Consider the following 13,898-nt stretch of genomic DNA (forward strand, 5'->3'; position numbering starts at 1 on the left):
AATCGGGTGCTGAAAGGACGATCTGCAGTCAGCCCAGTTCAAATAGAGCCTGGTGTTTTTTCTTGCTGTTTTTACTTTTGGCAAGAGGTGGCGCGTGGAGAATAGGGGTGCAGGATTCGTGTCCACGCTTTGATAGAAAGAAGCATCTCTCCCGCGTCTCAGATGGCTGCCCACATCTCGATCCGCAGCTGCCGCCCCGCAACCCTGAGCTTAATGAGCCTGCAGTAGGCACAGCACTCAACCTCTCCCCCCCCTTTTTTTTTCCTTTCCCCCTAATCACCACCCTGAAATTCCAGGCTGCTGGCAGGCACAGCAAAAATTACTTTCTCCATTTAAAAAAAAAAAAAAAGGGCAGGAGCCTGCCAAGAGAAACTCGGAATGGAGCAGAAGGCAGGGAGACTTGGGGAGCCTTAATGATGCTCCGCCAGAAATCCTGCCGGCAGCAGGGAAAGAAAGAAAAGAAACAAGCCAAGAGAGATGTTTGCAACTCCAAGCCTTGACCCGGCTAACAGCTTGCAGCTCCAAGGGTGTTAATCCCCACTCCCCAGTCTCTCAGCAGAGGAAATAGCAAGAGTTTGGAGGAGCCAGAAAGCAAGAGACAACCCTGCAACAAAACAGAGGGAGGCACTCTCCTCTGGGGGTAAATTTTGGGGCTCCCATTAAAGGTGGAAGGTAGGGCAGTCTGGCCAGCAACTTCTCCAGTGCAAACCCCACTGACTTGAGAGAGAATAGCTTTGAGTATGTGCAGGATATATTTTTTGCCTCCCTAAATCGCCAAGCAGCATGGTTGGATTTGGAATAAGCCCACGTTGAAAGTGCGATAGACACAATCTGTGCTGAAGTTATCCAGGGAGCCTTGAGAAGGAGAAGGAAAAGCCAGCACTTGAGCTAAGATCTCGTTAAGAATCAAGGAACCTCCAGGCCAAGTTAGTCCCTTACAGGAACTAAATGGATCTCTGCACAGCAGGGAAGCTAAACCAGCTTTAACCTAAAAATAAAGCCTGCAGATGTTGATATTGCTGTGGCACTCCTTGCAGAGAACCATTTCCTTTAACACATTCAACCCTGCACATTTGTACTACACCATTTCTAAAGGCAAAGGGCGGCTGCACTTATTACTGCCTAGATCTACAATCCCTGCCTTTTAATCCCGGCTGTATTGAGACTAGACACATTAAATGGAATTCATCCCAACTCTCATCAGCCCCAGCCAGCATGGCCAGTGATCAGGGATGATGGGAGTTGTAGTCAAACGGTTGGAGTACCACAGGTTCCCCACACCTACTATGCAGACTTAAAAGGCACTCAGTATGCTCAGAGGGTTTCTTGTTCAATGTTTTAGTGTTACATTCCTAGCTTTGGCCCTCCTGTTGCAAACATGCCAGAGGCTCAGCGCTGCTGAATCTCCCCTCAAGGTCTCATTTAAATTCTTGGTTTGTGAAGCAACAGGCACCAGGGCTCACTTTTACCTTGTCTAAGGTTTGTTAGGGACTGGCTGCCATTTCACCATGGGGAAGGAAAAGGTGTTCTACATACCCAGGACTCTCTAGCCAGCTCACAGTTGTAGAGGGAAAGTATCAGAGAATGAGAATCCAGTGAATGCTAAGATAAATGTTACATTGCTAGATCAAATCAAGATCTACATAGCCTAGCTGTCTGTCTCTAAACAGTGGCTAGCCAGCTGCCTTTGGAAACTCTCAAGCAGGATGCATAAGAGATCACCATTCCTCACTTGCCCCCAGCAGCTGGTAGTCAGATATGCTGACCCTGAACATGAGAGGTGCCATTCAGCAATCACAGCTCATAGCTATCCACAGATCGTCCTATATAAATTAGTATACTCCCATTTTGAATACATGTGGGTTCCCCTCTTCATGCTGTGAGCACCTTGTTTCCTATACCAAGTAGGTAACACCCGCCCCAACTCAGGATAGGAGCCATTCAGCTACACAGAATGAGGTGGTAAGAGTTCTGGACTGTACTACTTCAGACTGCAGGTGGAGGGGGCTGGGGAAAAAATACTCCCCCACTTAGAAAATAAGACTCCCTGCATGGAGAAAGCTAGCATGTCAATAACTTACAGTGCAGGCCTCTCCTGGCAGTGTTTCTGTTCTTCTTCCAAGGAGTTGTGTTGGTTGTTTTTGCATGGAGGAACAATGGAAAATGAGCATCACCAGCACCTATAAACTGAAGTGCATCTCTGGATTCTGCCACCTCATTCTGCTGTGTGCTTGGAAGCCAAAAAGCCATCAACACATTCTACAACATGTCTACTACTGATTGCACAAACTTTGGTTTGTCCTGAATCTGTAGGGCAATATAGATACTGAAAGTGTCTTTGGCCTGAACCTGGGCATAAAATGAAGCCCTGCCTAACTTGCACTGGTTCCCTACTGGTTGTCTCATCATCTCTCTCCAAATACACTCGAGAAGAGAGAGAGCACCAAGCGGAAAGGGGAGGGAAGACTTGTGTTGAGTTTTCAGGAGGGTGGGAAATCAAATCTCCGAACAGCTCCGAATGACTGTCTGGAAGCTTCGAAAGCTGAGCTGGCAAGGGCAGGTGGTTGCACAGCTGCGCCATTTGGATCATGCGCTCTCATCAATATTCATGAGGCAGCCCGGCCAATCAGGAGAGTAGCTGTCATTAGTGAGCATCTGGCTAGTGAGGAGAGGTTTATTCTGTTTTTGTTTTTTGAAGTGAACTTCTTTTGACATTTTGAGAATTTTCCTCTGTAGGTTTCAAAGTCCTCTTTGCCCACCCTCCACCTGCGCATTTGGCTTGATCCCTTTTGCGGCGCACAAGGCCCCAAAGCCCCCTGCAATGTAAAGCCATAACTAAGGAGAGGCAGAGGAGATGTGAAATTTGGGGGCGGTGGTGGAGGGCCTCCAGAGGTATTGCATCTCAATTTTTTAAAGTAATAATGAGTGCCTAGTCTGATATAGCCTCAGCCGCATGACTACTTCCTACAGTGCTCCACTAACTTAAGACTCTAACAGAAGACAGCAAGACTGTGCCAGAAGTACTTGTGTCAGAAGTAGCACATCAGCAACCCCCTTGCACATGACCTTGGGTTCTTTGGCACCAGAAGGGCATGAAAAGGAGCCATGCTGCAGCAGCAACCATGCAGCTGAAATAATATAGAGGAACTTAAATAGATACATAGCACTGTACCTAAATGCTCAAAGCACTTCATGTACATGATGTCATTAATCCTTAGCACCCCTAGTAAGGAAGGCCAGCATTATTATCCCTATGTTACAGGCAAAGAGGGAAGGCCAGTGAATAATACCATCTCTTAAATCTACTCGGTGAGTTCTTGACCAAGCTGAAATTTGAACTGGGGGACTTCTGTCTCTTACCTACTATGCTGTGCAGCCATGAATCATCAAGTTGAAATAGACTAGAAGTCCATTTGGGTGTAAATCCCTACAAAACAAATTAATGTATCCAGCAACAGCCCAAACACCAACACCAACATAATCCAAAATACCACGTGCCACAAGCAGAGGCCAAGTTCATGATAGAAAACAGCTTACTAAGCAAATTATGGCTGGTAGGGACTGATGGGAATTGGAATTCAACAACATCTGGATAGCCACAGATCCCCAAAAGCTGCTACAAGATTTTTAAAAATCCCAGATTCATGACCTATCCGACTTGCCAGTAAAACCTTTTCTTACCTCCAGATATATCAGTCTTTCAGCCAAGGAAACATATCCATGCCAAGTGAAAACTAACTGACAGATCACCCCATCACCAAAACACTCTCCTGTTTGCCCCAATATCATAAGAGACCTTCCCTGTTTCTATATTCAGGGCTGCCCATTTTTTATGCCTTTAGTGAAAGGTTAACCAAAACCTTACCAGGGACACTGGAGTCTCCAATGTCTCCTAAATAATAATAATATTTAACCTGGATTGGCTCTAACTCCTCCTATTATAACATGCCCCTAGCCAAGCACCTGAACTATCCACTGGCAATCCATGCATAATATGATAGGTGCTACGAGTGTGGGATGAGGCTGGCAGAGGTTATTCACAAGGGAACTGCATTTTGCACAATGTTTTACCTTTGCCTCAGATTAAAGCACTGCTTGTAAGAGAAAAGGTTAAATCAAACATTCTCAGGTTGGGTAAAAAGCAAAGCACTGTAAATGGACATCGCCTGGAAATGTTATCCTTTTTTATTTTTGCAAGTATACACATTTCTGAAAATTCACATATACAGTATCTTAGAGGATGTTCTCTCTGTGCGCCTGTTGCAGCAAGGGATCTCCTTCTCTGTGCTGCAATCTGTGGCTGTTGGAGAGTGTGCATGAATGAAACAAAATCCCTTCCTGCTTCATCAGTACTCAAGGGGGCAGACTCTGATAAAATGGGACAGACAGATGCCACTGACCACCCTCACATGGATGCTCCCATGATCTCCGTGCTATAAGATCCTGCAAGAGGACGTGCCCTTCCACCACCACTTGTGAAGAGGGCCTTGCAGCTTACATCCTAAGGTCAAAATGACTGGAAAGGCAACAACTGGAGAGATGTATATCTGAACTTGGCCTGCTTGTTGATGGATGTAATAGGATATTCCATTATTACTTTCTATACACACCATTCTATATACACCACCAGAACTTGAGAGGACACTTGCTTCTTTTGCTCTTCTGCACCCTCCTCAGTTCCACATTTAAAAATAAAATATGTCATAACTGGGTGGCAGACTGGGGAGTGGGAGAATGAACGATTAAAAGCAACGTATGACCAGAGCTTTTCAGGTGATAGCAGTTTTACTTGCATGTTTGTTTTATTGAGATATTTGAAGAGAGAAAGAGGTCTGAAAAACAGGTCAAAGCACTTTAATTGAGGAGTTTCTCTGCCATTTCAAAACTCGAAGCCCACAGACTGAATCTGCAAGTTACAGCAGAAAGCACTCAGACACCAGAGTTGATGTTGGAGGGCAAGAAACTTCCTAACTTTCATTAAAAAGGGTTTTCGGAGAAGTGTATGGGTATCACCAGAAGCCTAATTTCATAGTACACCAAACTTTGGGAGGCAATGGAGACACAGGAGAAGAAACAGCAAAAAAGAGAAAGTAAGAAATGTTTCATGCAGGCCTTCCGGCCTATTTGAGCCCATTTCTTTTAGCTCTGCATTATCTTCTACCCAAAGGAGAATGGGCAACTCAGAGGATCTCTATAAGACCTCTAGTTCGCTGTCTGTGCAATGACAATTGGAAGGAAATTATCTAATACCCTCACAAAGATACACAGTGGTGGGGCTATGGAGGGGTCATCTTATTTCTAGAGCACATGATGGGTTGCATGCATCAAACACACAAGAGCATTACAGAATAACCTCCTCATTTCCCCCTCTATGTTCTTAACGCTCGCACCCTCTAACCAGAAGAATCAGCTCTGGTGCTAATGAGCTGGCGAGGGTGCCCAGCCACTCATCCCAGCTGCATGCAGCTCCGCCAGGGAAACCCAGATGTGGGCTTGGCATCCACAACCAGCAGGTGGGCTCTCTGGCTCTCTGTAACAAAGGAAAGTCCAACCCCAGGCGAACTGTTTTTGACACGCCTACAGGGTAACCAAAGACAGCTGGGCCTCTGCGAGAAACACTATCAGCGATGGAGAGGAGGAGGGAGGGAAAGGGAATGCAGCCAAAACAAAACTGAGCAGCTTCCTGCGTAGGATTGTTTGCCAAAATCTACAGAAGGTGGGATAAGAAGTGATAGGCTGACATGCCCTTGCTGGAAGCCAGCTCATTTTCTACAAGGCAGGATCAGGCTGCAAAAACAGGAGCTACAGCATATAATTTACAGCTACTGCAGTATTCCTAGGCGTGAGCTTCAGCTTCTCGGGCATTGGTCCAGGCTGATCGCCCACTCAGGTCACCAGTTACAGCATAGGAGTTGGACCCTGGAGTTTTGACAGGCAATGCAAGTTCCAGGAAAGGGCTAGAGACGAGCTCCAAGCACATTCTGGATGGAGCCCTTTTCCTTCTTGCTCTCACTGTTCCTTGACAAGGTCAGCTGATGCTACGGAGTCAACCGGAAGTGGCTCCTCTTCCTCAGAATCTGGACTCTCCAACTGGCTGTCTTCCATGCTGATGTCACTCCAATGAGGGTGAGATTCCACAGAGCTTTTGGAAAAGAGGGTTGGGTTTCAAAACAAGGAGGTAAGAGAAAAGGAGGGTTGGGTTTCAAGAAAAAGGGGAAGGAAGGGAAGAGAGATAATACTTTGTTGAAAATCTCTGGTTCCTTCACAGAACTATACATCCCAGAGTTCCTTGGTTTGGAATCTGACCAAACACATTTACATCTACACTGCCAATGTATCGTTTAAGACAGGGGTGGGGCAGATGGCACATCAGGATCTACTGGGAGAGCTCTAGGTGATTTGAAGTAGGTCAGCAAGCATTTTTGGCTTCCAATTGTTTAACAACCAAATAACTCCCACCCACCACCCCAGTTATTAAGAAAGCTGGAAAGAGGGCACAATAAATTGTGTGTGTGTGTGTATGTGTGTCCCCGTCCCCCCGTTCTGGTAATGAAAACAAATTTCTGACAAATTCAATTTAATTACAATGGGGTTTTTTTGTACCTGACTCTGATTGGTAGATCTTGGGGTTCTAGTAAAAACCAAAACAGATCCTGCAAGCATGACCTCTGCTCACCCCTGCTCTGAGAAATATGGTTAGGATTGCCCCATTCCCCCATGCACACAGTTGCTTAGAGAGACAAAGTACCACACTTTCAAATGGCACACCCAGGAATCCTGTGTGATATGGAAGAATGCTGCAGTTCATCTCTTGGGAAGTATGGTGTAGCTGTTTTGACTGGTCAAGAACCATAGCCAGTCTAACATCAAAGCACCGCTGTGAATTAAGGAAGAGCGGGAGATGGAAGAACAGCACACAATTGTAGATGAGCAGGAAGATACTGCAGAACATACTGTACTCAGTAACTTAAGCCTCACTAAACACACACACACAAACATATTATAACAAATTCAACAAAACTATATCTGAAAGGGAAAAAAGCTTTCAAGACCATAATTTACTTCACCCCCCTTTGGCTCAAAACCATAACCATTTTTTTAAGATTACAGGAAATGATGAAATCCAACTATTGAAAAAGCCTGTAGTGCGGTGGTTAATTGCTTGATGATGTCTAAGCCTTGCCTGCTTGATTAAAGAGGAGACTGATGGCACTTGATTGAGGAGGAGGTGCAAAGCATGGTGTTCCTGGAAACTCTGGCACTACTCTACTTTTTCTGCCCTGTCTCTGGTTTCCCATTCAAATATTGACCTTCCTCTTCCAATCCAGCTCTCTTTCCCCCAGATGGGAACTGTTTCCATTCTGGATTCACTTCAGAGTTTTCAGAATCTAGTACAAACTGCACCAACAAACCCAGTTCCGATTACCTGCTGCTGAAGTCCCCTTTGGCCAGCAGAGCGGAATGGCTGTCCTCCTCCTGCACCCAACCACAGTTTGACATGGCGTAATGGAGAATGGCATCTGTGACACTCAGAGAGCCCCGACCCTGGACACAAGCTTCAATCTCTGGTATAGAGAGCTGGCTCTGGAGGAAGAGGTGCAGCTGGCTATCCGAAAGGAGCACAACATTCTGTACCACCCTTGAAAGGAAAATGGAAGGTGGTAAGTACCAAACCAAAGGGACAGCAAACTGGTAAGCCATGCTTTCTGTACAAGAGAGCCTTCCCTCGGACTTCTTCCCAGATCAAGCAGCCCTTCCTGCCCTTCTCTTCCACATAGCCAAGTCTTAGCTTTCGGCAGGCTAGCTAAAGGAGTGAGAGATAAGCCAAATGCACACAAACCTCTGCCCTACAAAAGAGAACAATCATGGGGTTCAGTGAAGGCTGCCACTGCTGTCTACCTCCAAGCATCTGCTGCTCAAAGTGACAACCTCTCAGCCTAATGGTAGGGACAGTTCTGTTCCGCCATCAAGTTAAGACTTCATGGGAGTTGTATTCCAGCAGCCTGGTCATGTTGTTCGGATGCCTGGTTATCGTCTTCCAAAGCAACTACTCTATTCCCAGCTTAAGAATGGAAAGCGTAATGAGGTTTAAACAAAAGAGGTTTAAAGACTCTCTCAAGGCAAATCTCAAAAAATGCAGTATAAACACTGACAACTGGGAAGCACTGGCCTGCGAGTGCTCCAGCTGGAGAATAGCCTCTACCAAAGGCGTCATGGACTTTGAAGAGGCACAAACTCAGGATGAAAGGGAGAAATGAGCTAAGAGGAAGGCACATTTGGCAAATCCTCACCGTGATCTACTCCCGCCCGGAAACCTATGTCCCCGCTGTGGAAGGATGTGCAGATCCAGAACTGGCCCCCACAAACAAACTGTTAAGACCATATTCATGGAAGCAGTGGCAAAGCGTGTGCCCACGCTGCCCAGGGCAGGCGCGCGGGGTGTGGAGGGCACCCTTCCATGCACCACAGGTCAGGGTAGGAGAGAGGCAGGGAAGCTGCTACCCACTCTCCTTCTGCTCTCTGCTGCTGGGTCAGGCCTGGGTCAGACGTGACCCAGCGAGAAAGCTGCTGCCGCTGAGCATGAGGTGTGCCGCAGCTGTGGAGGGTGGGTGACAGTGCTGCCACCCACTCGCCTGCTCTCCTCCTCAGGTCAGGCCTGACCTGGGGGCGGAGCTGCGCCAGCCCCAAGCGCTGCAGCCAGGGCGCAGCTTCTGGCGCAGAGCCGGGCTCCAATGAAGGAGCCTGCTGTGGGGGTGCCCGTTTGCGCCAGTGTGGTGTAGTGGTTAAGAGTGGTAGTCACATAATCTGGGGAACCGAGTTCGTGTCTCCGCTCCTCCACATGCAGCTGCTGGGTGACCTTGGGCTAGTCACACATCTTTGAAGTCTCTCAGCCCCACTCACCTCACAGAGTGTTTGTTGTGGGGGAGGAAGGGAAAGGAGATTGTTAGCCGCTTTGAGACTCCTGAAGGGGAGTGAAAGGCGGGATATCAAATCCAAACTCTTCTTCTTCTCTCAAAACTGCACCCAGGGCCATGGCACCCACTGCACTCTCCACGCTATGCCTTTGCATGGAAGACAATCTTGGCTATGAGTGATCCCACAGTACAGTACAGTTTAGTACAGTACAGCAGGGCTATAGGTTCCCCAACCTGATCTAACCCATTAGTACTTTAAAACATGTTGGAAGTCACTTTGGGTATCATGGCAGGTGTTTTTTTAAGTGGAAAGGTAAGGTATAACTATTCTTAAAAAATAAATAGATATAATGTTTCTCAAACTGTTATTCCCAACAAATTGCTTGAGACACCTGGAGAATACTCAGGTTGAATGATTACATCTGCACACCATCTTTGTAGAGGCCAGGAGAAATACAACACATAACTGCTCTGTTGTATTTTCTACATACTGAAAGACAGCACCACAGAGCTGGCATGTCGAACTCTCCAAGTTTTAAAGGGCCATGAGATATACAGGAAGTTGCCTTATACCAAGTCCGACCAATGGTTCAGTACTGTCCACTGACAATGGCTCTCCTGCGTTCAGGTAGGAGTCTTTCCCAGGCCGACCTGGAAATAACAGGATCTGAATCTAAGACCTGCTGCATGTGAAGCATGTACTCAACCACTGAGCAGTTACACTGCCCCTGACAGCAAAATAGAGCACCTTCCTTGCAGTGGGGATCAGCCAAGTGGAGGAAGGGAGGTGTTGCCCTCCCTCTGCTCACTCTGGGCTAACTGCTGCTCACTCCAACTACATTTCTAAGTCAGTCTCCACAAGTGAGAGCCAAGATAGCAAAGTGAATGTATTGGACTAGGAGAAGACCTTCCACCATAAAATCCTCTGGGTAACCCTAGGCCAAGGCACTCGTCTTTCTCTGGCCTAGGCTACCTTACAGGAAGCTTTCAAAGATAAAGCAGGGTGACCCCATCTTACACCCAAAGCTTCTTAACAGGAGGACAGCATAAGAATTAAAGAAGAAGTGCAACTGAAGCTAAACGCACTTATCCCAGGCCAGAAGGGGGAAAGAAAGGGGCAGATTATGGGGAATGGAACACATTAATGTAACTGTTCAAGGGAACGTTCTTTCTAATGGAGAAGCCCAACATATACCCACATTTCTGCCAAATGTATGACAGCATCCAAGCTCATAACTCTGCCCTCCCCCACCTTCGTTCCTGCATTCTACTCACTTCTCCAGGAACTGCTGAAGCCCTTGCCTCCGCTTCTCAATGAATTCATCAGTGCTGCCTGCAAAGAAGGTGGACTTCCCTGGAAGTTCTGGGACAGGCCTGAAAGATTGGGGAGGGGGCGTAAGAATGAAGACACTCCTGTCAAGTTGCGTGCACATTAACAGGAAAAGAGATGCTTCCAGTCTCCAAGAGCTTGTTGTGCACTATTGAAAAGGGATCCCCTCTGGAAACTACTAGTTCTATCAGCTACCTCCTGCATTTTGCTCTTGTCAGGAATGAAAATGACTTCCAGCAAACTCTCACACGACTCCTTTGATTTTGGCAATGAAACTGGCAAAAGCACATAGTGAGATGCACATCTTCCACAAGCTTGACAGGAGCTGTTATCGCATGACGGGTCCCCTTACAAAAAACTCAGCATTTCTGCAAGGTGAAGCTGATGTCTTTGAATGGTCCTCAGCACTAAATTATCAGGCTGGATTTACAGAAAATTTATGTAGGTTCCAGGATGCTAGATCAGTATCAGAGCTGGGCTAACCTGCAAGTTAATAGATGTAACATGAACTCTGCAAAATGTAAATTGCAAGCCTCTTCTAAGTTCTAACAAAAGAAATCAACATATAAAGCAGCCTTATTCAGGGTAGATATTGCTCCTTCTTGCCAGTAACATCTCTGACTGGCAGCAGCTCTCCAAAGGTGTCAGGCAGGGGATCCTTTCCCCAGCACTGTTACTCCAGATCACTTTTAACTTAAGACGTCAGGGAATGAACATGAGATCCTCTGCATGCAAAGCATGTGCTCTCCCAATGAGCCGCTCTTCATTAGGCACATTTTAAAGGCTTCCATTCAAACAAATGCATTTAGAAACCTCAACTAGTTTTATTTTCAACAGAGCTATATTGGGGCATAGGCCCTGCCTATCCTGGTGACGTTTTTCATAGGGTTAGCAAACAGGGCCTTTGTGGGTACAGCGGACTCTGAAAAGATTGCCATTTCACACTTACACCAAGCCGGCATTTTTCTGCAGCCGTTTCTTCAGCCACACGAACTCACGGTACCGTCTGCGTACACAGGATGTCTTGGCTGTAAAGGCTTTGCTGTTGGTCTGCATAATGAGAGGAGAGAGTGTTGCTCTGAGATTTCCCCACCACCACACACACACACACACACACTTTCATTTTCTTATCTCAGCCTCTTTTTCCAAGCTGTCTCCCTCTGCTGGCCATTTTGTTAAAGCAGCACTAGCATTATAGACACTTTTTGCCATGAGAACTGGAGATGCAAACTTGTAATCATTACGATGACTAAACTAAAGCTTTCATTGACCAACAGGTAAGGCTGTGTCAGCAAAGAGCATGCTTGCCATTTGATTTTTTTTTTTTTTTTGTATTAAAAGAATGGCCCTTTTCTCTTTAGTGCCCTTTAACTATTAGCAACAGACTTGTTTGTCTTACATTTCCTTCTGCCTCTCAGAGAGGTATCTACAATTGAGGCCTCGGAAATGTGACTATTATTATTATTATTATTATTATTACTTGATCAGCCAAGGCAGGCAGTGGGATGAGAGCCCAAAGAAAAATTGTCTTAGGGGAAATCAGACCAAAGATTCATCTAGCCTAGCAGTTGTCAGTCAGATGCTGCAGGAAAAGGTAACATGAAGGGTCTGTTGTGCTAGCCATCCCCTATTTATCTGCATGATCTGGTGGTCCAGCCTCTAAACCAGCAGGCAAGGTCCCCAAGATAGTTTGACTCCCAGCCATCCTCCACATAATCCTCTAATCCAGAGATGGCTAGCTTCTGTTTTCTCAGAGGTCACTCTGTTATAGCATAAGGACCAGCACAATCCCTGGATTAGGGTTGTAGCTTAGTGGCAGAACATCTTCTTTCTACATAGAAGGTTTGAGATTCAATCCAAGCAGAGGCAGGGAGAACCCTGTCTGAAACCTTGGAAGGCTGCTGCTGCATGCCAATGGAGACAATAGTGAGCTGTGTGGACCAATATAAGGTGCCAATGGAGAGTACCCATGACTCCTAGAAGTCTCTTTCAGACTTCTTTGCACTGCAGCCTGGAGAAGGGAAGAAGCAGCAAGATTTTCTCCTGCTCTTTCTTTCATTCTCCGAACTCCATCACAAGCAAGAGAAAATGTATCTTTCTTCCCTCTGTGCCTGCTAATGAGCTCTCTTGGCATCTTGTCTCACTTGTGCATAGCTTTGGAAAAGGTAAGAAACAAATAGCAGGAGAATTCCTGCTGTCTCTTGCCTTCTGCCTGCCCGCGATGCAAAGTTGACTTCTCTTCCAAATTCTGTGCAGTTGCCAGAGGGACTGGAATACAGGCCGTTTACTCTCACTTACGCAGCAGTTTGAAGAAGTAGCAGAGGTGGCCATTTCAGCACCAGGCAAAGAAGGCTTTGTTAGAAGAAGAATTTGTTCTACAAATGTTTTCTACATGAGATGACAAGCCATATTTCCAGTCACTTTAGCTGCTGCTCTTTGGACCCCTTCCAGCTCCAGCTTTGCCATACTTACATGGAGGAATATTTTGTAGTCCACATAAGAGTTCCAGGAGCCCTCGTTCTGGACACGAGGATCTTGGACACGCACAGTGGTCAGCTCCTGGGCATGAGGATACGGGGGAAACACAGTCAAAAGTCTCCAATCCCAATACTCGCCCCCACGGCCTCCCATCCCATACCTTAAGAGGAATAATGACTCCTAGCCTGAAGAACACCATCAACAAACAGAAACTCTTTAAGCAGATAGAAAAAAAGCCTTGCTAGATCACACCAAAAGTACATCTACTTCAGCACCATTTTTCAATGATGGCCAACCAGAGGCACCCAGGAAGTTGAAAAGCACAGGATGGAAGCAACCACATTCCTTTCTTTGTTGCCAGCAACTGATATTGTCTTGAAACATGAGGGTAAGAATACCTTCAAGTACCAGGTGCTGGGGATGAAGGCTAATAGCTGATAAAAGACCTATCCTCCCAATTCTGCCCTCTTTTTATGCCCTGTAAACGAGTACTCTTTATAGGAAGAGATTTCCTTGTATCCATTATTAAGCTGCTAACAACTGCCCCTCCAAACAACAATGGTGTTTGGATGTACAGAACTCTATTATGTTCTCCCTTCATTTTCCAATAGGTAGATTCTATGGTATATAAGCTTCTGTCCCACTTATTCTGAAAGGAGTGGAGGGGCTGGTTGAATTCGAATCCACAATCTTATTGAGAAAGAAAGAAAGAAAGATGAAGAAGAAGAGTTTTGGACTTGATATCCCACCTTTCACTCCCCTTAAGGAGTCTCAAAGCAGCTAACATTCCCCTTTCCCTTCCTCCCCCACAACAAACACTCTGTGAGGTGAGTGGGGATGAGAGACTTCAAAGAAGTGTGACTGGCCCAAGGTCACCCAGCAGCTGCATGTGGAGGAGCGGGGATGTGAACTCAGTTCACCATATTACAAGTCCACTGCTCTTAACCACTATACCATGCTGGCTCTCAGAAAGAAAGAAAGAAAGAAAGAAAGAAAGAAAGAAAGAAAGAAAGAAAGAAAGGTCCTCCAGCTCACCAAACCGCACAGCCTGAGCAAATAATGAAAGGCACAGCCCCCTCCATTGTTGGCATATGGGAGCATGAGTTGAATCCTTGGGGCAATCAGAGGGAAATCACGGTGACTAAGCAACTGTGTACCACACTAGCAGATTTTTT

The 13,898-nt window shown here is 46.2% G+C and overlaps 1 protein-coding gene across 1 annotated transcript; it reads right to left on the minus strand.

Moving 5' to 3' along the window:
• Positions 1-4,162: 4,162 nt before the first annotated feature.
• Positions 4,163-13,169, minus strand: SNX11 (sorting nexin 11). Its single transcript, XM_083408799.1, has 5 exons — positions 12,718-13,169; positions 11,195-11,295; positions 10,191-10,289; positions 7,427-7,639; positions 4,163-6,142 (listed from the first exon to the last, which is right to left on the minus strand). Exons 1-5 carry the CDS (start codon positions 12,874-12,876, stop codon positions 6,010-6,012), a joined length of 705 nt encoding a protein of 234 aa, XP_083264925.1. The 5' UTR covers positions 12,877-13,169; the 3' UTR covers positions 4,163-6,009.
• Positions 13,170-13,898: the final 729 nt, after the last annotated feature.

Source organism: Podarcis tiliguerta, assembly GCF_965153285.1.
Source record: "Podarcis tiliguerta genome assembly, chromosome: 13".
Lineage (NCBI taxonomy): Eukaryota > Metazoa > Chordata > Lepidosauria > Squamata > Lacertidae > Podarcis > Podarcis tiliguerta.